This window comes from Dioscorea cayenensis, chromosome 12 (genome assembly GCF_009730915.1).
Source record: "Dioscorea cayenensis subsp. rotundata cultivar TDr96_F1 chromosome 12, TDr96_F1_v2_PseudoChromosome.rev07_lg8_w22 25.fasta, whole genome shotgun sequence".
NCBI lineage: Eukaryota > Viridiplantae > Streptophyta > Magnoliopsida > Dioscoreales > Dioscoreaceae > Dioscorea > Dioscorea cayenensis.
In genome coordinates, this window is record NC_052482.1 from 20,882,737 (window position 1) to 20,907,634 (window position 24,898).

Below are 24,898 nucleotides of genomic sequence, written 5' to 3' on the forward strand. Positions count from 1 at the left end.
ATCAAAAAAGAAAATATATATATATATATATATATGAATAATTTTGTATAGAATGGATATGGTATGATTTTATATATACATTTATGTGTTTATCATTAGGTCCTCAAGTTTTATGAGGGCCACAAGAGCACACTCCACTTGTTAACCAATTAATAAATTATATATATATATATAGTTTTTAAAGTAGTATGTGACTATTAAAGTATTGAAGTATATTTGGGAAGCCCAAAGTATTGAAGTATGTGATAGGCATGGTTTGTTGACGGTTGACCTAGTTTATAATGCTAGAAGCAATTTTGATATTGGTACATTAGAGTATTGTTTTAAATTTTTTCATCAATAATAAACTATATTCTAAACTAGATGAATATATGTAGCATATTATGTGCATGAATCCATGTTGAATAAAAAAAAAATTCAAAGTAGATAATTATAAATATTTTTTATTTGAGTAACTAAAATAATCACTATCTCAATAGTTGAGGGTTAAAATATTTGACTCTCATACAGATACTAATACATGTAATGATTTATCCACCTTATAAAATAATATAAAATAAATAATATACAAGTTTAAATGCAAAAGAATAGGATAAAAGGGTATTATTTTTACAAAATGGTGTAAATGGGATGGTAAATTGTTTAGTATTCCAAGTTATTCTTTGATGAGTGAGTCAGGGAATTCAATAAAGTAATTTGTTTGCTTTGGACAAGAGGCACTTTTAGGTACACAAAATGCGGGTGGGAGCGGCCAAACGGCTGCAACATTTCATTAAAGAAATGTCACAACAACAGAACAATTTCTGTTTAACAATTAGAGTTTTTATGTTTAAATTTTTATTTTAACACATCTTAGAAATAAAATAAAATTCAATTTACTCAAATTTCAAGAGAATCACTAGTACCTTACATTGTGGTCAGGGCTGTGTAGTGTTTTGTTTTGTTTTATAGGAGGTTGTGGCCTCACAAAACATTCCTAATGGTTTTGTATGTGTACTCCTTGATCTCAAATTTTGGCTTATAGTTTACAATTTCAACAGGATAAAATAGAAGGAAAGAGAACATTTGAAGCATATGTAATTATTAATAACACCTCACTATACACCACCTAGGCATGAGAAGAATGGTGGCTCATTATCCTCCCGCATGTAGAAGATTAAGAGTTTGACTCCTTTAAACACAACTTAAGTTCATGGTTTATCCAAATTACTAAAAAAACTTACAATGCTGTAAAATTAAAAGTTGATGGCCAACGACCTCTTAATTTATTAACACCAGCTTCCTCATGTAAAGTACTTGTGTTATGTCATGAAAACTGGTTCAAATCTTAAGTCATATAAGGTGAGAGTACATATGCATTGAGATATTAACTCTGTGTTTATGCACATCCTTGACACGTGGGGTGATTATGAACTAAAATAAAAAAACTTCTACAATTATATATGCAATTTAGAGTTAAAGCCAGCTAGCCATAACATAATGTTTATATCTGTTTGTTTGTTTTGTTTTTTTTTAATATTACTCAACATGATACTTATTATAACTACTCGTTTTTCTCTCAATTTTTTTCTCCACTTAAACTATATTTAAGTCAAATTTAAATTCAAAACACATATAACAAAAATAAACCAATGATATATATATATATATGTAATTAAATATAAAAGGTACAAGATGAGATAAAGAAGACGAAATGTCGGTTAAGTAAGAACAAGGAGTGCTGAATGAAGAAGGCTTTTGGTCTTGAACCGTACCATATTTAGAAGTCTTTAAAAGAAGCATGCAGGCCCTTTAACAGAGCCAAAGCCCCATCACACTCCTCTCTTCTTACTTCCTACTTCCTAGTCTCTGTTCTAGTGTTTTTATTGTGTGTTTGTGTGAGCCTCTGCCTGGCCATCATGTACTACTTCTTACTATTCTTTAGAAATTAAAACACCCACCAAAAAAGATGGTCTCCCTGCCAAGTGCCAACTTCACTCTCTCAGGTTTTTCAGACTTTTGAACCATGCATGTGACTCCCTTAAGATCTCATCAATGACATCCAAGAACACTTGAATTCACTTTGAATCAATTAATATACATTATTAAACCATTTATCCAAAAGTATAAAAGTATTATCTCTCTTTCCCCCTAGTATCTCTTTGCCATTTTGTAGGGATACTTTTCATTTATATATGATGATCTTTTTTCTTCTTTTTTTTCTTCAAATTTTACTGTTTGTCTATCCTGATTATTTAATTTTTATTTTTTTCTTAATGAAATGTGATTTAACTATTTTTTATTAAAAAAAATGGAAGTGTATATGCTTCTTGAATTTTAAAAAAAAAAAACCGAATACTTTTGTTTTTATCTAAAATGGTTACTTAAATGAGAGGAAGAAAGGACACCACTTTCTTAATTATATTGGATTCTCTCCTCCACAAGCAAAGAAAAGAATCAGATTCTCTTTTATTTCCTTTTTTTTTTCCTTTCAAAAAATGGTTTGAAACAAACTATATCTTCACACTTACAAAGTCAGTAAATCCAATCCAACACTTCATTGTCATGTATCTCCTTCATATCTTGAAGTTATATATATATATAAATCATCCTTTGCATTATCTAATGTTTAATAAGTAAGGAGTATTAAGACTCAACCACCTGCCATGATTAATGTCCTCAAGCCACCCACTTTGGAAAAAGGAAATAAAATAAATAAAAGATTAATAAAGAAGTAGAAGAGTCACATTCTAAGCACCATATTAAACCACTGATGAAGACCATAGAAAAAGCTAGAGTTTGGTTTGGCACTGAATGATAAGGGAAAAAGTATTCTTTTGTATGCATTGGCTGGGCCAATCCTTTTGACAAAATTGTTTAGTGTATGCAATTAAATTAATTTGTTCCCCTTTTTTTTAAAGTAAAGTTGAAAGGGGAAAAAAAAATATAGTTTTAAAAATAAGAAGCTTTGTTTCCTTCTTCTTCTTCCTCTTCTTTTCTATTTTTAAATATTCTTAAAATTAGGTAGACAGAAGAGAGAGGAGGATCATGATGGAAAGCAAGGCATGCTTATGGTATCAGGCCTGATCCAGAGGGAATGAGGGTGGTAATCATTGTGTTCTTTGGATAAACTTTATTTGATATTTCAGGCATGGGGTCAAGTGATTCAGCCTAGTTTTGAGAATTCTTATATATCATATATACATATATATATATAAGATTGTGAATTTAATGATATTCATAGTTAACTTCCAAACAATTGAATCCTAAACTTCAACTGAAAAAAAAAATGATACTTGTATTCACTGGAATAGATTTTGCAAGCTTCACTTTGATCTTGCACATTCACTGATCAATATTTCGTTATGTATTACATCGATGAGACAATAATGCGGAGCCGCAGAAATTACAAAGACATTGCAAAAACTCTCAACTTGAAACAATGGCCCATCAAAAAAGCAAGAACTTTATCTGCAGTTAAAGGACCACTTCGAGTGGATCGACGAACTTGTTTTGACATAGTTTTTGCTAGGGACTACCCTGCAAGCATTAAATCAAAGATGAGTTCTTCCAAAAGTTCATCTTTTAACATACTTTCTATCTCTATCCCAACAATATCAACACCTTCTACCAAATTTAAATACTTTAGTTCAAGAACTTCGTCTAATTTGCTCTCTGATTCCTTTCGATACTTCACCACCATTTGCCATACCTTTTCAACTAGACAATCATGGGAGCACATAGGTCCAATTAGTCTCCTTGGTTTTACCCATGCGTGTTGGATTTTTGATTTGTTCGACGATCTCGGATAAAACTAAATTTATAAGATCAAACAGCAGCTTCCTTTCAGATCTTGACCATGACTTGACATTGCGGTACTTCTTCTCAAGGCTATCAAAAGCATTTGAGCATACTGGATATTCTCTCATATAAAACGTATTGGATAGTCCATCCCATTCAGCTTCATGAACACCCAAATCACTGAGTACATCAAGCAGGTATGAGAAGTCCCTGTCACCTTCATCTTCAAAAGCTAACAAAATCTCTGCCGTCTCTGTAAGAGGGTGATACTGTTCATTTTCGGCGTCACTAAAATTTATCTCTAATTCATTGGCATAAGGATCTGATGACTCCAACTTAAGAAGTCGAAGTTGCATTCGCAGCTCTGCATCAAGAATGTTAAAATGTCACACATGAGTAGATTTACCAGTGAGAAAGTAAACATATAGAATGGATGTTTCACTTACCCTTAAGATCTGCACTGACACTCTCAAAGCATCCAGAACTGGAAATCTCTTCAGATGGGCACTCTAGAACAGAGACTGGACTAGGTTGTTCAGCTTCCTTGGAGCTTACAGGAGAGCCAAATTCAGTTAAGTTATGATCAGAAACAAGAACGGAGCCTGTTTGATGGTAAGATGTTTCCTGGAGAAGCATATCATGATTTGAGATAAAGTAAAAGATTACTGATTGATCAGAAATATTGGTTGTAATAGACAATTTATTTCTTATTTTCAATCAAAACAAAATCTGCAAACTGCTAATGTATTTTTGCATGAGAATTGGAGTAAAAGAGCAACAGACAGCCACTGGTCAGAGTTATACACCATCATTAAATTATGAAGTTATGGCATGCCTTTTGTAATTTAGGACAAAGACTATGAAGGAAAGGACAATTGGAGGGAATTCAATCAAACAAGAAGCTAAAAAGGAAAGAGACTAGCTAATCCTAGGATGGTATAATTCCTCAGTTATACATTCCTTGGACAGAAGTGCTAGCATACACCACTAAAATATCCTCGTGGATTCTAAAACAAACCTCTATCATGATAGCGTTCTAATGAAAATATACCAACATGTAACTAATTAAATAAGAAAGGGAAGAGACAAAGTAATACAAGATTTGTCATGTTTACTTAACAATGAATTCCTTGCACATAAATGTTAAACATATGGTATGGAAAAATTTTTGTGGATTCTGAAAACAGACCTCTTTCTTGATGTCATTCTGACTCAAGGCTGGAAAAATCTTCCTTAAGCACTTCACATGAATTTGGCTTATTCATCAATTCTTCATTAGCTACTAAGGAAGATAAATCTGTTAGAGGAGCAAGAAAATCACCAACCGGGTGTCCTTTCGTTGGGAACTGGGTCATCAAAGGGTTCAGATATAAGGGTCGCATCAACATTATCTTTTGGTAATTTGTTTACATGGATCTCTTTTTTCAGTACTACACTTTCCGCTTCAAAAGAATCAAGTTGAGGGGGTTTATTTCTTCGATATTTGAGGCCTCTACGAGAAGAAAATATCTTCCGATTATTGTTTTCCTCTGAACAATCATCAGATTCCAAGTTGAGCACATCTTTAAGCAAATAGCAGCCGCCATGGTTAGCAGCTTTGTGCGTGCCACTCAGTTTTGGAATTCCAAAAGTAGTAGAATTTGGGAGAGAGACGGACCTTTCTAACTTTCTGGAGCAACCTTCTTTCCACCCATCTTTGCTGCTGATACCAGAAGGGCTACCTTCTCTCTCAATCACTTCATACTTTGCCAGCTTTTTATCTCTCTGAATAATGAACCTAGGTTTAATTGGCATTTCTCTGTCAGGGAGAGAAAGCATTTCTCCCAAAGTACCAGGAGGTTTTTGCATAATTCCCACTTGTTGAGACCGCTTGGTTATTTTCCATCGTTCAGACAAACGCTTCCTGGCCTCCCTGGTCACAGATGTTTCAATTGAATTAGATGATGAGGAGCTTGCAGTGTCATTGTCCATGTAATGAAAGTGACCGGGACTCCACTGATATGCCTCAGGCTTAACTACTTCACATCTGCGGCGTGGCCTCTCCTCTCTGTTATTTGAATTGGATCGTGAGTTTGCAACATTCTTGCGACTATTACTCATATTGTGCCTCATTTGTTCTGTAATCTCTCGTGCAATTTCTCTTGAACCCTTAGTCCTATGACGTATAACTTCTACATTATCAGATGACCTCTGCCGGGCTCTTCCTTCTGAATGTAATTCCTGGATACCAACCCTCCGCGCTTCCCTTTGTCTTTTGTGGCCAAACTGAATATCATCAGTTGATCTTGGCAGAAGAAGGTTTCTTGCTTTGTTTTGTGTCATCTCAAGACTAGGTTTTAGAACAACAATCCTCGTGCCATGTGAGCAGACTTCATTTCTCCCGACATAGTCTGACGTGGACAACTTATGTGCAAGAGGAGAACCGTGCTCTCTGATAGAGTGATTCATCAAACCAGGACCAGGTCTCCTTAAGTAAGCAGCATCTCCATTTTGCATATGACTGCGTCTATCAGTATTCATCTCTGATTCAAGATGTACTTTCGATGTTTCTGTGTTTGGTTCCATTAGCTGATTTTAATATTGTGATATGACCGGCATGAGGAGGGGGTGAAGCACACTTCAAGCCCTGTAGATGTTTAGAGAATAAGGAGTTTGGTTCTTGAAGGAATTTCAGAAAAAGATCCTTATTGCTATCTAAGACTTCCAATGCATCATCAAATTCTTTGGACTGCCGAAGTGATTCATTAGTCGAGAGGCGCTTCGCATCCATAAACTTCTGCCTAATGAAGGCAACATCAGTCTCACTTCTTTGTGAGCTTGATATTACCTTTTGAACTGACTGGTGCTTGCTCTCTTCAGATTTCTTCATTTCAACAATTTCAAAAACATCTTTAAAATCCTGATTCTCATCAATGGACTTCTGAAACAAATGCTCTTCACAGGTTGCACGCTTCCCTTGATATCCCACAGATGATACATGTGAAAAGCAACTTTCCATCCTATCACGTGGTTTATTGGCAACCTTGGAAGAAGGCAAGGAGTCGAGACCCATTAATCTTGCAACCAAACTTGGTGTAGGCCGCCTAATTTCCAATTCTATTTGACATCTCTTCATTTATAAGTGTCTTAATTGGTGTTCCGCTGACGGTCTTGCAAGGATTTTGTCTATATCCAAGGCCAATCTAACAAATGAAAACATATAAGAATAAGTTAATCTTAGCCACCAAAGCCACACAAACAAACTGAAAAAACTTTTGAGTAATGCAGGCTCACTGCAGTAATAATTTCCAGTGTGTTAAGTTGATGACCTCATTTAGGTCATACTTTTTATAGCAATAATGCAAAGAATTCAAAATATATCACCACTCCAAGAATCTCATTGAGGCCATAACTTGAACAATGAATAAACCGAAAATAAACACCATTTCTTAATGAAGGAATGCAATTGTTCCACACACAAAAACATTATGCAAACTGCCAAAATGTTAGAAATCACGACGGAATACACTTCACTCTAACGCAACAGTCTTAAAAGCAGACTTACAGAATTTTTTTCATCAGGAAAGTCATCACCACAGTCAGAATCAACTGCCATCTTTGAGGAATATAGTCCCTTCCTGAACAGACCATTGCCTGAAATGATCCTCTTATATCATTAGAGGAAGTACAATAAAATCCAGAGCTCTAAGTAGTTATACCATAAAGAAAGTCATGTACAATTATTTTTTGTAGAATGAACAAGAATGGTTAAAAAGGAAAGTAATTTGACATATTGAAAAGCAACATGTGATGAATAAGAAGAAAAGCCTAGAATATACAATTGTGTTAACCAAATAAAAGCTACAAAGAACAATCAGGCAATGTGAATATATGAGTGAAGAGCACTTTTTGAAATTAACAAGGTTTCAGGTGGGTAATTTATCTTCACTAATGCCCAGTAAACCAAACAGATCTACTCCTGGAACAGCAAGCATAATTCAACATGGCAGAATAGTCATGTCGAAAACAGGGCATTACCTCGACCACCAAGAGTGAACATGAAATATCACGGACACTGCAGAACAGCTCCAATAGAATAAACTGGAAATTCCACTCAAAAACACTATCTTATAGATTTCACACACACACACACACACAAGCAAGGAATTTTGCTACTGAGAGCACACTAATATAATGAGATTTTTAGAATATCAAGGTCAAAACAAGAATACTACAATATATACAACAAGAATGAAACAGCATGTGAGGTTGAATTATTAAAAATAGCACGTCATATAAACTTTAGCAACGTAGACAAGAAAACAAGCACGCCAAACATCATGCGAGCAATAAGAAGAGCACTTATTATCTGTCTACCTAATTGTCTATACAACAGAAACCCCTCTCAACTCTCCAGACCAAACACCTAATTTTCCTCCATTAATACAGCGCTCAAAGAAGCTCAAAGATCCACCACAGCATTCTCGAAACCCAACAATTAAGCTCACAGCAAGCTTAACCAAGCAAATACTCAACTCTAAAACCTAGAATTCCCTCACAGCTGCTACTCATCACTGCCACAAACCCTAAAATCAGAGAGATTGTAACAGAGAAGGATAAAAACGAACAGGAATTACACAGCTTAATCAAAACCATTACAAGATAAAAATAAAAAATAAAAAAAAACAAGAGGCATTGGTCACAACCTTCTCCTCTACCTCGATCGAGACCACGGCCGACAGGCTTGGGCACCGGAGAAGCGATCCCCTTCCTCGCAGCACCAGTGCCCACCAGTCGTGACCCACTCCTCTCCCTGCCTCTCGACCCACCTCTCTCCATCTCTTCAGGTCCAAATCCAGTATCCTCACCCGGCGGCGAGCTGAGCGATCTGGAGCTCCGGCGCGCGCGAGCGAGAGCGAAAGCTCGGAGTTTGGCGGAGAAGAAGGTATTAAATGCTTCTCTTTGCGTCTCTGTTGGAGCTTTTAGAATGGAACATTGCACTTCTCGAGAGTACGTTAATCGAGGTCAGAGTTGACACGTGGAGATCATTGAATATTGAGAAGGATAAAAAGCCCTCCAGAGAGAGAATGCCACGTAGATGGTACAGTTTAGTCAAGAGGGGGTATAAGGTGAAGCGGAAACTAAGGAATGGATTTAAATTTCAAAACTGGGCTGGGGCCTGGGCTTGAAGAGATTGCACTTGGACGCGAAGAGCGGGACGTGATGTTGACCATTCCCGGCCGAGTTAATACCGGGTTTTAAACTGATCCGACTCGGACACGTGGCACTCTTTCTTCCGCCTTTTACGGGAAATCATACAGCGTATAGCGGAGGGGATTTCGCTTTTTTTTTTTTTAATTCGTTTATTTGTAATTTATTATTATATTACTATTATAATTTAAAATCAAATGCGAAGGTATTCAATTATCTACAACGGTAGAAAAGCAAAGGACAAGATGTAAAACAAAAAGGATGAGCTAATTGAACACTTTGTATGACTCACAATTGATCTTCATTATTATTGATATTATAGCACCAGTCAGGACCATTTTCAAAATGCTCATTTTCCAGCTTCAAGCTCTGTACTGTACTTGGAGAATTTAAGCACTTCTTTGAATAGTTCCATTTATTTAGATTTTAAATTCAAGTAGAGTATTGTTTTGTTTAGACAGAAGAGAAAGAGGCCAACACATGAAACAATTTGGTTGTTGTCATAACAGAAGAGAAGTGGGCATGGCTGGCATAATTGAACCATCTCATGACTGCAATCATGTCCTCTTGCATGGGTGAATATAATGGCATTTCAATGTAATGCAACTGGTTTAGTTAGACTTAGAAACATGGTTCATTTTAATCTTTATTGCTGCCTGGAAAAAAGTCATGAATCTTGGATGGTGATTTGGAGGAATAGTGCAAACATCATGAGGAATAATGGTAAGGATGTGAACCTTCTAATACTAAAAGTTACTTACCTTTTGCTCCTTGTAAAGCCATACCATTTGCTTAAAATGATGCAGAATAGTGAGGGGTGCCTAAGTGCCTTATCTTTGTTTGGGAAAGCATGGAATGGTAGGCCAAAGTCCATCACAAACTACTTTCAATAGATACACAAAAAAGGACCATTCTACTTGTCTGGTCATCAGTCACATTGACCTCACATTCATAGCATATGGGCAGCACTGCCAAACAAATTCATTGATAGATCTAAAAACTCAAACCATGCACATATTGTTAATGAATGCATGGACATATCTTTGAAAAGATCTCCAAATAACAACCTCATTTACCAAACTCACAAACATGAATATCTCATAGATTAAGTGAGATGAAAATTAATAATATTAGCTGTGACAATGAAGGCCTCCACTGGTCAAGGAAACAAGGATGTTGATTTTATAGATGGAGGTAGACAGACACATGAAGCAACCTCTCAACAGTCCTAGCATGAGAAAACCTAACAAACAAACAAAATTTTCAACCATGTTTCTCGAAGATCCTTTGGTATGAAAGAGTGCAATGCAAACCACAATATTAGTTGCGCCATATTTCTTTTTTTTTTTTTACTCTGGGATCATCTGCTCATTGTCGGCATCACCTTCTTCCTCTATCTTGGGTTTAGATGGAGTTGGACCGGCTCCAGGAGCCTGCTTCTTCTTTATGCCACTAACAATATCGTCGATCCTCAGAAGCATGCAAGCAGCCTCAATGGCAGTCTTGAATGTTTGTGCTTTTACGCTGTATGAATCCCATATCTGCACAAGAAAACTGTTTAGAAACAACAAGGACTAAGACTGTTGTCAGGAATAGGGAAGATATACACCTTTTGTTCTTTCATGTCGGCGATAGCACCAGTGTTCCCATCAATGCCAACCCATGCATTTTCCCCATTTGCATGCTGTAGAAAGGACGCAGACAGATACAAATTAGCCAAAAAAAGATCTCATAAATATGAACAATTAATACAATAGGGAAGGGCATGGCCTGCTTCTTGCCTTTCCTTGAAGAGCTGTCATGGTCCTGATCACATTGACTCCACAGTTCTGGGCCAAGGTTCTGGGGATGGCCTCAAAAGCCACAGCAGCAGCTTCATATGGCCACTACAATAATAGCAAAGAAACAAGCTGTAAGGTTGTATGATTAATTAACAATAGCATAAAAGTTGAAGAACCAGTTTCAACCTTTTCGATGCCTTCAATTGATGAACTCTTTTGTTTTAGTGTTGCAGATACCGTCAACTCGGTAGCACCACCGCCAGGAAGAAGCTTTGGGTTTTTCAATATGTTTCTTGCTACAGACATGGCATCCTGACAAGAAAATGAAAAAATTAGCTTTAGTCTATGACATCCGTGTGCCATCTAACATCAAGTGATGTGAGACCTACCTGCAAATTTCTTTCAACTTCATTTAGAAGATCTTTGCTAGCACCTCTCAACAGAACAGTGCAGGCTTTCGGTTCTTTGCAGTCAACAATAAATGCAAAAAACTCATCTCCGATTTTCTTTATCTCAAAAAGCCCTGCTCCAGTTCCAACATCAGATTCTTGCAGTTCCTCTGGCCTGTTGACAACAACAGCCCCACATGCTTTAGCAATTCTGTTATTGTCAGTCTTCCTCAATCTCCGAATAGCACTAACACCAGCCTTGCTGAAATAATGGCATGCTAAATCACTGAGTCCTTTTTCAGTAATAACTAGGTCAGGCTTGAACTTCAATATCTGCATACAAAGGTTCTCAATATATTCTTCCTCCATCTTCAATAAAACTTCCCTGAAAATGGGAGGCACTTGTTAGTGCTAGACCAAATATATATATATATATATATATAACAATAAAAATAATTCAATATTGAAAAAAAAACCTACATCCAAGACAACTTGAAAACGAGAAATCTAAATCTAAGAGCATTGAAACAAATATTTGTGCAACATAAAGGATCTTGCAAAACATAAAACACACAGGTTCACCATAAACCATTAGGCACATAATAAATCTTGGGAGCTTATAAAGATACATGCACACATGGATTTACCAAAGGAGAAATCTAGTTCCTATTTCAGTAGGTTATTTAAAAATTTAGAAATTCTTACCAATCTTCTTCCTTTACTAACTCAGCATTTGTTTGATTTTCTCCCTTCTTATACTCAAGAGGACAATCAAGAAGAATGATCCGAGGGTTCAGTATCTTCCTTCTCATTTTACCAGGGGCAACAACATCTTTATTGATCATGACTCCTTTAAGAACCTTGGAATCCTCCAACTGGCCACCAGGAACCTTTTCTACTTTGATATATTTCTTAATGTCTACTTCTCGTAACCCTTGGCCAAGGTCCACACCTACTATTGTGGTAGAATCGATAGCAAGATCCTGAAATTAGTTAAAATAGATGTCATACAAAGCTTCAACAGTATAAAGTACAACTAGTGGGAAGCAAATGAGAAAGCTAACAGAATCTATAATTTTCAGTGCCATTCTGTTTGACATAATAACAAATTAAGGCCCAAGTTCACAAGGATTAAAGCTCTACTTGTCATAGACTTGATGATAATTTACAACAAGACCAACAAGGAATTTCTTATATATAATAATTAATATAGAGATGAAAATAGAACGCCGTAGGGAAAGGGGGGAAAGCCTTGAAGACTACTGCAATATTTAAAACCGCTACAATATACTCAATAGAAAAATAATTAAAACTGTCACAGTATATTCAATGGGCACATGGGAGACGCTTAAAGCTTACTATAATAGTTAAATTACTGTTGATGTTCAATAGAAAAAGAAGCACAGCATGAAGAGCAGCCTTTAACCAACTGAAGATATTGAATTTAAAAAGACAACACTTACAGAAATTAAGTCTCCAAACTGTCCAGTAAACTTTGTGCCAATGCAGCTTTTTACCAATCCCAACATAGTGGCACCTATCAAACATACATTCTCATGGAATTGAGTGTCCTTGTTTAGATAGACATTTAAAAGATTAACAAGTAGACTTACGGTCGTTAACATCAATGGGCATAGCAATCTTGTCTAGTACAGCAACAGCATCCTCAAGAGCTTTATTGTATGCTGAGGCCACACGAGAAAAGAACTATAAGTATATTCCAACAAACAGTTAGAATATTACTCATTTAATCAATAATTACCTCTGCAGATAACAGTTGGATGGTAATTTTTGTCAATAAAGGCCTCGGCAACATGAAGCATCTCACCAGCTTCAAAATTCACACAAACAATAAGTAGAATACTCAGATAAGTAACACATGCATAGACATCATTAGCACTAGTCTGTTTCTTAAACTTCCATTATTCTAAAATTTACAAAAAATAGTTACTGTGTTCTAGAAAAGACTATATCCAAACAGGATGCCCATTACTTTAAAGAGGATGTGAAACCACAAGTACAAAACATACCAAGAACAATGACCGAAGTTGTCCCATCTCCTACTTCTTCATCTTGAGTGCGGCTAAGTTCAATCATTGACTGCCAACTCAGATTCAAAATGTTAGAACCATAAAGGAATTAGAAAGCAACAGATGGAACAAGAACTCAATATTGAATAATAAATAAGTGGAATATTGCATTCGTGATCCACCATACCTTGGCAGCTGGATGGGCAAGATCTAACTCTCTCAGAATACAATTTCCATCATTTGTAACCACAATTCCTATTAAGAGAAAAACAATTTATGATGTCAAGAATGGGAAATATAGACAAGTCGAAAGAAATCAAAAAAAAGATGCTAAAAACAATGGGGTTATTGTGGCTGAGAACACCTATAAGAAAATTGAGGAGCATGGAACCACATTGAGCTTATCACACACAAGACAAAGGTTACTGTTATTTGGCTCCTTAGTTCTATTTAATAACCAAGCAAATCAAAACATTTCAATACAAGTGTGCAAAGATACAAAAGCACAATGTGTGATGATATTATAAATTCCAAATTTTGTTGAAAAATTTTATATCAAATAAATAAATTATTTATATTTTAAAAAATGGTTCAAGCAAAATATGATGTTGCTAATTGAATTATATCATGACAACTAAAATACAAGAAAAAGGAAAAATAATGTGTGCCGCACCAAAACCTGAAACAAAACAATAGTGTGACCACTGAACTTGGTTTTTTGACAAACCATTAAAAATGACACCAAAAAGGCCAAATAAATATCATACCTCCTCCAGCATCAAGCAGCATCTTCAACATGGACCGAGGACCCAATGTTGTGCGGATAATATCAGCCACAGCCTGTGGAAAAGACACAGAATAGTATAGTTTGACACAAATTAAATCCTAGATTTAGTCCCAGAGCTGACAGGCAACAAATAGCCATATAATATTTTGACTATAACTGTATAAGAAAATTACAGTCATTGTTTAAATACTCTAAGAAAAGAAAAACTAATCAAAGTTTCCACTTTAAAAAAGATAACAATTGTGACAATATCGAATTGAAAGTGAGAAATTAATCCCAGTGCAGTGCTCACAAACATACACATACAAAGCCTCGTTTAATTCGTAATACTGGAACATAAACACTAAAATGCAAAACTAAACCAAACATTTAACCAAAACAAAAAGAAGAACAAGCGATCAAAATCGAGTGGAATTTCCAAAACAATTGCAAAAGAACCCACCTTTGAAGCTTGGATGTTGGCATGCTGCACCTTGCTCCCAGATTCACGCTTTACAGAATCCTCTGCTCAATCAAATCAACACAAACGCATCAGACAATGATGAAATGGGAACAGAAAAGATCAAATTAGTTCAACAATAAAAAAGACTTCAAGTTTATCCTCACTGAGCACCAACAAAACGTCACGATCTGATCCCAATGTATGAAGAGAAAGAAACAATAAACAATCCCTAGATCAAGAACAAGCTCAGAAGGGGAGAAGAAAATGGCTTACTGAGAACCAAGACCGGGGCGTGCATGGCGACGGCGTCGACGGCGACGGAGGTCAAGGCAAGGATGCTCGGAAAATGGTTACTTTGGTTGCGCTGCCACTCGCCGATGAAACCCTTTCTGAAACCCTCGCCAACCTAGATCTTCGTTTATTTATTTGAAAAGCAAAGAGGGATAACGGATCGGGTAAAAATGGATGTAGACCCGAATCCGTTTTGGATGACCTCACGGCCCAGTATGGTCTGGGCCATGATCAGTGGTCCATAGGGCCAGTGATTGGGCTTCTCTTAGTTCTTTGCTGGCTTAAATGAAATTGGAAAGGATTTTTATTTTTTTAATAAATGATTTTTGTTTTTAATTAATGACAATTAATGGTCCCCATCAAAGTAAAAATATTATTATTTTTTATATGTAAACTTATAAAATTTGATCGTTATATATGGAGTGGTATAGTTTATCTGACCTTCCAATAAATATATTATATCATATAATTTTTATTCATATGATCACGGAACTTCTATTGATAATATCTTTGACAATTTTTGAGCTCGAAAATTTTTTTGAAGGAGGCCAAATTTAATTTAGAGGGAACTAAAAATTATGTTTTTAGGACAAATAAAAAGTGAATGAATTTTTTTAAAAAAATTTTTTATAATAACATATATACTATTTTTTTAAAATTAAGTTGTCAAATAATAAATTAAAAAATTTAATATTATATAACCAGTTTATTAAGTGCCAAAATGCTAAACAATAAAATTTTATAAATATTTTTGTCTAAAACTATAATATTTTTAAACTATCTATACTCATTTGAAAAAAAAAAGTTAACTCACCAAACAATATACTTTTGAAAAAAAAACTATATAAATTGATTTATAAAATATTAATGAGCAGAAAAATAAAATTTCACAAATATTTTTTTAAAAAAATATATTATTTTTTATATTACATGTATTAATGTGATATATATATTATTTTAAAACAACCAAAATCCAAAAAAGTCATCCTCCTTTTTTTTTAATAAAATTGTAGTTTATCCATTTTAATAAAAAAACCCAAAGAGACCATGGTCCCCTTCGCCCACCCTATCTCTGCCCTTGAGATATACAAATAAATCTTATATAGGGATATCTGTGATATATATAATTGTCTATAAACACAAAAATAAATTCATGTACATATGGAAATAAACCTCATCCAAATCCACAGAAAAAAAAACTCAAACAACCAAAAAAATAAAAACTAATAATAATAATGATAAACTATAGTGATTAAGATAAACTCATAAAGTATTTAGCAAATAAACCCCATCCAAATCCACAGAAAAAGCTCAAACAACCAAAAAAATAATAATAATAAACTATAGTGATAGGGTAAACTCATAAAGTATTTAGCAAGACCTGATGTTTTAGTTCTTTATGAAACAATGTACTCCTTCAAACGATTTTTGGAAGACATTTAAATATATTTAGAGGAATGAGGAGAACAAAAAAACACTTACATAAAAAAAACAATAAAAAATTTAATATATACATTTACATAAAAGATGGTGAAGAAAGATATTAAAAAAAAGGGAGGAAATATAACAAAGTACTCTTAATTTATAAAAATTTAAAAATTGATTTGATATGCAAAATTAAAAAAAAATCATAAATAAAAATATGGACCTGTTAGACATAGCATATTATTCCAGTACTCCATGACTGAAAATGCCCAAAATCTGTAAATCAATTTAATATATACATTTTTTTATATTGTTGGTTTTTTATGGTTTCCTCCAACTTCTAATTATTAGTATTTTAATTTCTCCCATGCAATTAAATATTTGATACATAAAAAAACATAAATTTTATATATATATAAAACAACTGCACCAGTCATAACATTAATATTTAATCACATGATAGTGATGAGCATTGTTAATTAAATTTAATCCAAAACATATTTAATATAATTTTTTACAACTATAAAATTAGTTATCCTAATTAAATAAATATTAATTTAATCTCTCAAAACAAAATCCCATATTATTGGGATTCTCTTATTTCTTTGCTGGCTTGATTGAACTTGGAAAGGATTTTTATTTTTGTATGAAATGACTTTCATTTTTAGTCAATGACAAATAATGGTCTCTATCAAAGTAAAAATATATATTTTTTTTTTAGGTGTAAAGTTATAAAATTTCATTATTTTATATGGAGTATATTTTTATTATTTTTTTAAAAATTTTTTTCAAATTTTTTTATTCGTATGATCACCTCTATTGTTTTGAGAGAGGCGACAAAGACGAGGACGGACACGTGAGGGAAAGAACGCCACCACCGAACCGCTGCCTCACCTCAGCTGAGATGGAGATCGAACTCGCGAGCCACGCTCGACACGGCGCGAACACCCCTACTGCAGAGAACCCGATGTCAATAGACTAAATAGTCGTTGGCGATCACCTTTATTGTTATAACTTATAACTAATATCTTCATTTTTTTTTGTATGAGATATACAAATAAATCTTATATAAGATATTTGTTATATAAATAAAATTGTTTACGGACATATAGATAAACTCATGTAGATATACAAATAAACCTCATACAAACACACATAAAGCTCCAATAAAAACAATAAAAATTGTAAAAATAAAAAATTCACCAAAAAAATAAAATAAATCTCATAAATATTTAGCAAAAACTTTATATAATGATATATATTATATAATGACAAGCATGATGTTAGTTTATCTGATGTATTAGTTCTTTATAAGAGCAATGTAATCTTTCAAACAAGTTGTTGAAGAACCATAAGATTGTTAATTTCAATTTATATTTTTATTTCTTTAATTTGATTTCTCCATCTTCCCAACCCATGCAGGACAACAAGAGTATAAAATGCTGGCAATGAAGCTCTGCAATTAATATATAAAAAGAAAGAAAGAAAATTTGAATAATTTTTTAAACAAATAAAAATAAATAAAATATATTAAGAAAAACAAGGAGAATAAAAAAACACTTAATAAAAAAAAGACAATAAAAAGGATGACGAAGAAAGAAAAAAAAAATTATAACGAAAGCATTGTTAATTTATAAAAATTTAAAAAATTGATTTGATATGCAAAAATTATAAAAAAATTATGAACAAAAATATATGGACCTCCAGGGAATTGTAGATGCTTCAAGACAACCGTCCAAATTTTGTAAATCAATGTTTGTGATATTATTAATTTTTATAGTTTCCTCCAATTTCTCATTACTGGTTTTTTAATTTCTCTTATGCAAGTAAATATGTGATAAAAAACACAGATTTCATTAATACATATAAAGCAACAACAATCATAACATTAATATTTTCTCACATGATAGTTATGAGCATTGTTAATTAAATTTAATCAAAAACATATTTAATATAAATTTTCACAACTATGGAATTAGTTATCCAAATTAAATCAATATTAATTTAATCACCAAAAATAAAATCCCATAATCCAAAATTCACACTCACACCAATCAAAAAGGCTCTAAGCTACACCTGATCACGATCCAAGGGGGTCCGTTTATTTCAATCTCCACCGTCCATATAAACTTTAATCCAACGATCTCAATTCACTCTCAGTTACAGAAAAAAAAAAAAACCAAATTTAAAATTTTCCCGCCCTCACTGCTCCCTATAAATACCCTTCAAAACCCTCAACCCAAACATTCTTTTCACAAACCCTAATTTCTCTTTTCTCCCAATCAACCTCTCAATCTCTCTCTCATGGCGAGGACGAAGCAGACGGCGAGAAAGTCGACAGGAGGGAAGGCGCCGAGGAAGCAGCTGGCCACAAAGGCAGCAAGGAAGTCAGCGCCGGCAACAGGCGGAGTGAAGAAACCTCACCGATTCCGGCCGGGAACGGTGGCTTTGAGGGAGATCCGTAAATACCAGAAGAGCACTGAGCTTCTCATCAGAAAAGCTTCCATTTCCAGAGGTTAGTACGAGAGATCGCTCAAGACTTCAAGACGGATCTAAGGTTCCAGAGCTCGGCGGTGGCGGCGCTACAAGATTCTGCGGAAGCGTACCTCGTCGGACTCTTTGAGGATACGAATCTGTGCGCTATTCATGCGAAGCGTGTGACGATCATGCCTAAAGATATCCAGCTCGCTCGTCGGATTCGTGGTGAGCGTGCTTAGTGTTCTTCTCAAGCTATCGATATCACTAGTTTTTGTGGTTTATTAGCTTGGGAATATATATATATATATATATATATATGTTATGTTTTCAGATGAGGGATTTTAATATGCTGGTTAAGTAGTTTATGTAGATGTTAATATTACCAAAATTATTTGAGTAATTAGTAAGAAAATGTTTTTTAAGATTAGATGTTATATATATATATATATATATATATGTATGTAGATAATAAAACCTGTAGTGTTAGTATTACAATTAATAGAGAATTATTTGTATTTAAACATTAATGTTAGTTTAGATATATTTTATTGGTATAGAGAGTTTAGGATGTAGTCTTTTTCTAATTATAAAATTAAAATAAATGTAAATTTTACTTAATTGAGATTGTATGCATCTTTGTATGATTATTTAGATGATTTATAATTATAAAAATATATTAGATGATTTAAATGATAAACTTATAAATAAATTTAATCTTTTAATTAATAATAATTATTAAAAAAATTATAAAATGTATCTATATTTTATATTTTTATCCATCCACAGTAATATCTTAATCTTCATTATCTATTTGTTTTAATTGTATGTATTTGCTTCTAATTATAATAAAAGGACCATAAAACTACCATTGTATTTACTTTATTTTGTGTGAAATTAATTTTAAAATTCTCTAATTATATATTTCTTGTATCAACTATATTTTTGTTGGATTTATCATGAAAATGTTCTAAGTTGGAAAAAACTCAAATGAAATTGGTAACATAAGCAACATAAACCTTAATTGTGTAATTACTTTATAATTATTACAAATGATAATAATAATAATAATATAATAAAAATTACATAAAAATATGTTTCAACCTGGAATTATCATCGGTAAATAAAATAACCTATGCTCTGATATGTTGGTGTAAATTTTTTGTTTTATTAAACTCATAGAATTAAAATTAATAAGATGAGAAATTCATACATATGTATCTTGACAATGTGAACAAGCCACCCAACATATTTTTTTTATTTATTAAGCCTCAACTATATATATTTAAATTCATATTTTACAACTAATTATTGTATATCATATTTTAGTCTTAACATAAAATTCTAAATAAGCTTCTAGCTTCCATGACAATATAAGCTCATGATGTAATAAAAAGTTTTATAGGAAGATTAGTTGATTACTAAATATTTAGAAAGAGTACTCACCCACATACTTTCAATGACTATTGATTGTTGAAGTTTAAGACACAACATTGTGATATTGACTTTCTGTAATATGCTGGATCTATGTCTTTTGTTCATTGTCAACTATTTTAGAAATTGCACTTGGAACTTTATTCTTAAGTTCATTTTTTTCTATCATTAGTACAGTTAAATCACAACTACTAGTTATTATGAGCCTCATTATGATTTTCAAGAAAACATTTGCTAACAATATCTTTTTTGTACTACTAGAACATTTTATACGTCACAAGGTTTCTCATTGATAATGAAACACATGCTTTGTTGATGGTTGGTTCACTTCTCATTCGGTTGGAAAATGCAATTTTGGTCCTCTTCTTTCACTTATGTTTCAAATATTAACAAACTAAACGAAATGAATACTAAAGTCAAAAATCTTAATTATCAATTTAAAACATAGTGGAAGAGGTGGACCAAAATTGCATTCCCCAATAGAATGAGAAGTCAACTAAAACATCAAATTTGTGGTTGTATGATAAGTTTAAAAGAGTATATCAATCCATTATCATCCATGACTTCTCTAGAAATTTTTTTAATCTTCCTTGTTGATATAGTGCACATGCATAGTTGTTCAAGACATGCTATCTTTCTCTTCATAGGTGACGTTTTCTTAGTTGATTGCTATCTCCAAACCAACACTACTTCAAAGAGTTGTTAAAAAAAAACGTTTTTTTTTCACATGGTAAATTAGAGTAAAAATTACTAGGACCACTTGAGCCATTAGTGTAGAAATATACTTTTTAGACATTAGAAATGTTATCTGTTTGTCTTTATCTTACTTTATCAACTCATATTCTTAAATATAATCAAATAGATACTCTTTACGCATAGTCAAATGTTTATTTTGTAAGTTCTTTTTTGTGTGAAATACTTAATAATCTTGTCCAATTTATTAATTATTATAAAATATATAAATATATAATTTTTGTATCAGTGTAACGAGTGGTTTTGATACTAAGAAATTAAGTCATAGAAAATTTGGACAAGCTTCACATAAATAGTTAAGATTTCTTATTTTGGTATCAATCCCTAGAGTTTGATGTTTATAAAGAATATAAATATATATATATATATATGTGCAACATGAGTATCAAATGTGTGGATGAATAATAAGTTTAAAAGGGTATTCTATTGTATGAAATTTAGTAAAAGAATGTCACAATGTACATCAGCAAGACAACGTCATTCTTAGGCGAAGCTCAAGAGGAAATCAAAGGAGAATCATCAAATTTTGTTACAAATGGAATTATGGTATTCTGGCATAGGTGACGGATGACATATGTGATGTTTGTTAGAATGCCAGAGTGAGAGTTTGTTACAATTTTTAATGATTTACGAAGGATTTGTGAATGACTGACCAGAATTTTTGCAATTCTTAACATTGTATAGAAAGAGCTCTCAAAAGATGTTTTTTACACATAATAGATTGAAGTTAAAATTACTAACATAGTTTGAGCCATTAGCAAAAAAGTATTGTTTTCTGATATTAGAAATACTTTTATTTAGTTTATTTTATTAGCTTGTATTCTTCAATGTACCAAACAGATAATTGTGTTCTATATTCAAATATTTATTTATCTATTTATTTTGGTTGAAGCATATGTAATTTTATCTGATTTATTAATTATTATTTCCTATGTGAAATGAGTTTAATAATTTTTAAAAAATTTTTTTTAAGTGGAATGAAAGTGTTTGAAAGTGTTTGTGTAAGTGTGTGATGTTACCTTAGTATGCTAAGAGACACAGTCATGAAAAATGAAAATCCATCACAAATATGAGAATATAGAGTTCAATGAGTGGTTTATCCACCTTTTCAAAAAAAAGAAAAAAAAGTTAAGGTTCACTGAATAAAAGTAAAACAAACAAGTGATAATGTGGACACAAGTGAATTATTAAAACATAAAATTTATTCTTAAAAACCCATAAGTCCCATAACTTTTATTAGGAAAAAAAGGAAAATCTCCCAAAACTTGCAACATTCTCAACTAAGCCTTCAACTGGTAATCTTGGATTTTCTTAACTACTTTTTAAATTATTTTGATTACTTTATTAAATGAATTATATAATATGTAATTACAAAAATTTATTAGTAATTTGTTATTTTTATTTTTTTAAAATAATTTGGCAGCCTTTGGAGCTATTGAGATCTTGCTTGACATCGAAGAGTCCTCACTTATATGCCTTCAATTAGAAAGAACCCATTGATGGTGATATTGAAGTCTTTTTTTTAAGTTAATGTCTCTAGAGAGTTTTTAGTCATGGTAACATAAACTTTTTCCTGTTTATGTGAACATTTGATGGAATTTTTAAAACAGTGTTCACACCAGTCAATACAAAAGTTTCTTGTTGATGACTCCTTCACTTTTAAAAGCTGGTTGCTGCATTTGAAATGAGGTGGAAGCTCTGCAACAAATATATAAAAAAGAAAGAAAGAAAGGAAATATGAATAATTTTTTTTAAACAAACAAAAATAAATAAAAAATATTTAAAAAAACAAGGAGAATAAAAACACATTTATATATATATATATATATATATAAAAAGACAATAAAGACGATAACCAAGAAAAGTTAAAAAAAAGGAAATATAACAAAAGTACTGTTAATTTCTAAAAATTTAAAAAATTGATTTGACATGCAAAAATTATAAAAAAATTATAAATAAAAATATATGGACCTCCAATTGTAGATGCTTCAAGACGACCATGGTTTCAAATGTCCAAATTCTGTAAACCAATATAACGTTTGTGATATTATTAATTTTTGTGGTTTCCTCCAACTTCTTATTACTAGTTTTTTAATTTCTACCATGCTAGTAAATATTTGATACATAAGAAAACGCACATTTCATTGATATATATATATAAAGCAACTACTATCATAACATTAGTATTTTATCACATGATAGTTATGAGCATTATTAATTAAATTTAATCAAAAACATATTTAATATAATTTTTCACAACTATGAAATTAGTTATCCTAATTAAATCAAATATTAATTTAATCACCCAAAATAAAATCCCATAATCCAAAATTCACACCCACAGCAATCAGAAAGGCTCTAAGCAAACATGCACTGCTATTCGGATCACGATCCTGGAGAGTCCATTTACTTCAATCTCCACCGTCCATACATACTTTAATCCAACGATCTCAATTCACTCTCAGTGACAACAAGAAAAAAACCAAATTTAAAATTTTCCCGCCTTCACTGGTCCCTATAAATACCCTTCAAAACCCTCCACCCAATCATTCTTTTCACAAACCCTAATTCCTCTTTTCACAAACCCTACTTTCTCTTTTCTCCCAATCAACCTCTCAATCTCTCTCTCATGGCGAGGACGAAGCAGACAGCGAGAAAGTCAACAGGAGGGAAGGCACCGAGGAAGCAGCTGGCCACAAAGGCAGCAAGGAAGTCAGCGCCCGGCGACGGGCGGAGTGAAGAAACCTCACCGATTCCGGCCGGGAACGGTGGCTTTGAGGGAGATCCGTAAGTACCAAAAGAGCACTGAGCTTCTCATCAGAAAGCTTCCTTTCCAGAGGTTAGTACGAGAGATCGCTCAGGACTTCAAGACGGATCTAAGGTTCCAGAGCTCGGCGGTTGCGGCGCTACAAGAGGCTGCGGAAGCGTACCTCGTCGGACTCTTTGAGGATACGAATCTATGTGCTATTCATGCGAAGCGTGTGACGATCATGCCTAAAGATATCCAGCTCGCTCGTCGGATTCGTGGTGAGCGTGCTTAGTGTTCTTCTCAAGCTATCGATATCACTAGTTTTTGTGGTTTATTAGCTTGGGAATATATATATATATATATATATAATGTTTTCAGATGAGGGATTTTAATATGCTGGTTAAGTAGTTTATGTACTTCAAATTCCAATTCTACTCATCTTTATTTAGCGTTTGATTTTCCATTATAATTCTTATTTTTATATGGCTATGTTTGTGTGTGTGCGCGCGCGTATTTGGGAACAAACTATTTAAGTGATTAATAAGAAAATATTTTTTAAGATTAAAAAGTTGATTTAAGAAAATTAGTATATTTATATGTATGTATGTATATAATAAAACCTCTAGTGTTGATATTACAATCAATAGAGAATTATTTGTATTTAAACATGAATGTTTAAGTTATATATATGTATATATGTTTTATTGTTATTGAGAATCTAGTATGTAGTTTTTTAATTTATAAAAATTTAAATAAATGTAAATTGAATTGTGATTGTATGTATCTTTGTATGATTGTTTAGATGATTTAATAATAATAAAAATATATTAGATGATTTAAATGATAAACTTTATAAATAATTTATTTTTTTAATTAATAAAAATATTAAATATAAATATATCTTATATTTTATTCATTTATAGTAATGTTTTTGTATAGAAAGAATTCTCAAAAGATGTTTTTTACACATAATAAATTGAAGTTAAAATTATTAACATAGTTTGAGTCATTAACATAAAAGTATTGTTTTCTGATATTAGAAATGTTTATATCTAATTTATTTTATTAGCTTGTATTCTTCAATGTACCAAACAAATATTTGTTTTCTATATTCAAATATTTATTTATTTATTTTAGTTGAAGCATATGTAATTTTATCCAATTTATTAATTATTACTTCCTACGTGAAATGAGTTTAATAATTTTTTTAAATTTAATTTTTCTTAAGTGGAATGAAAGTGTTTGAAAGTGTTTTAGTGTGTGATGTTACCTTACTATACTAAGAGACACAGTCATGAAAAATGAAAATCCATCACAAATATGAGAATATAGAGTTCAATGAATAAAAGTAAAACAAACCAGTAATAATGTG

At 32.5% G+C, this 24,898-nt stretch overlaps 2 protein-coding genes and 1 pseudogene across 2 annotated transcripts; 1 reads left to right on the forward strand and 2 right to left on the reverse strand.

The window, feature by feature from the left end:
• Positions 1–3,257: 3,257 nt before the first annotated feature.
• On the reverse strand, positions 3,258–8,689 carry LOC120273309. The gene is given in 9 exon segments (XM_039279932.1): positions 3,258–3,757; positions 3,759–4,144; positions 4,227–4,404; positions 4,564–4,568; positions 5,106–6,330; positions 6,332–6,877; positions 6,879–6,962; positions 7,325–7,413; positions 8,466–8,689. Coding segments are annotated over 9 exon segments (2,889 nt in total). The 5' UTR covers positions 8,599–8,689; the 3' UTR covers positions 3,258–3,514.
• A 1,298-nt stretch (positions 8,690–9,987) lies between these two features.
• LOC120273348 (T-complex protein 1 subunit gamma) lies at positions 9,988–14,804 on the reverse strand. The gene is made up of 14 exons (XM_039279973.1): positions 14,673–14,804; positions 14,400–14,461; positions 13,938–14,010; positions 13,358–13,425; positions 13,171–13,240; positions 12,903–12,971; positions 12,754–12,825; positions 12,604–12,677; positions 11,846–12,123; positions 11,141–11,525; positions 10,938–11,063; positions 10,752–10,856; positions 10,580–10,654; positions 9,988–10,511 (listed from the first exon to the last, which is right to left on the reverse strand). The coding sequence occupies exons 1-14, from the start codon at positions 14,695–14,697 to the stop codon at positions 10,320–10,322; spliced, it is 1,674 nt and encodes a 557-aa protein (XP_039135907.1). The 5' UTR covers positions 14,698–14,804; the 3' UTR covers positions 9,988–10,319.
• Positions 14,805–18,366: 3,562 nt separating this feature from the next.
• On the forward strand, positions 18,367–23,989 carry LOC120273310 (annotated as a pseudogene).
• Positions 23,990–24,898: the final 909 nt, after the last annotated feature.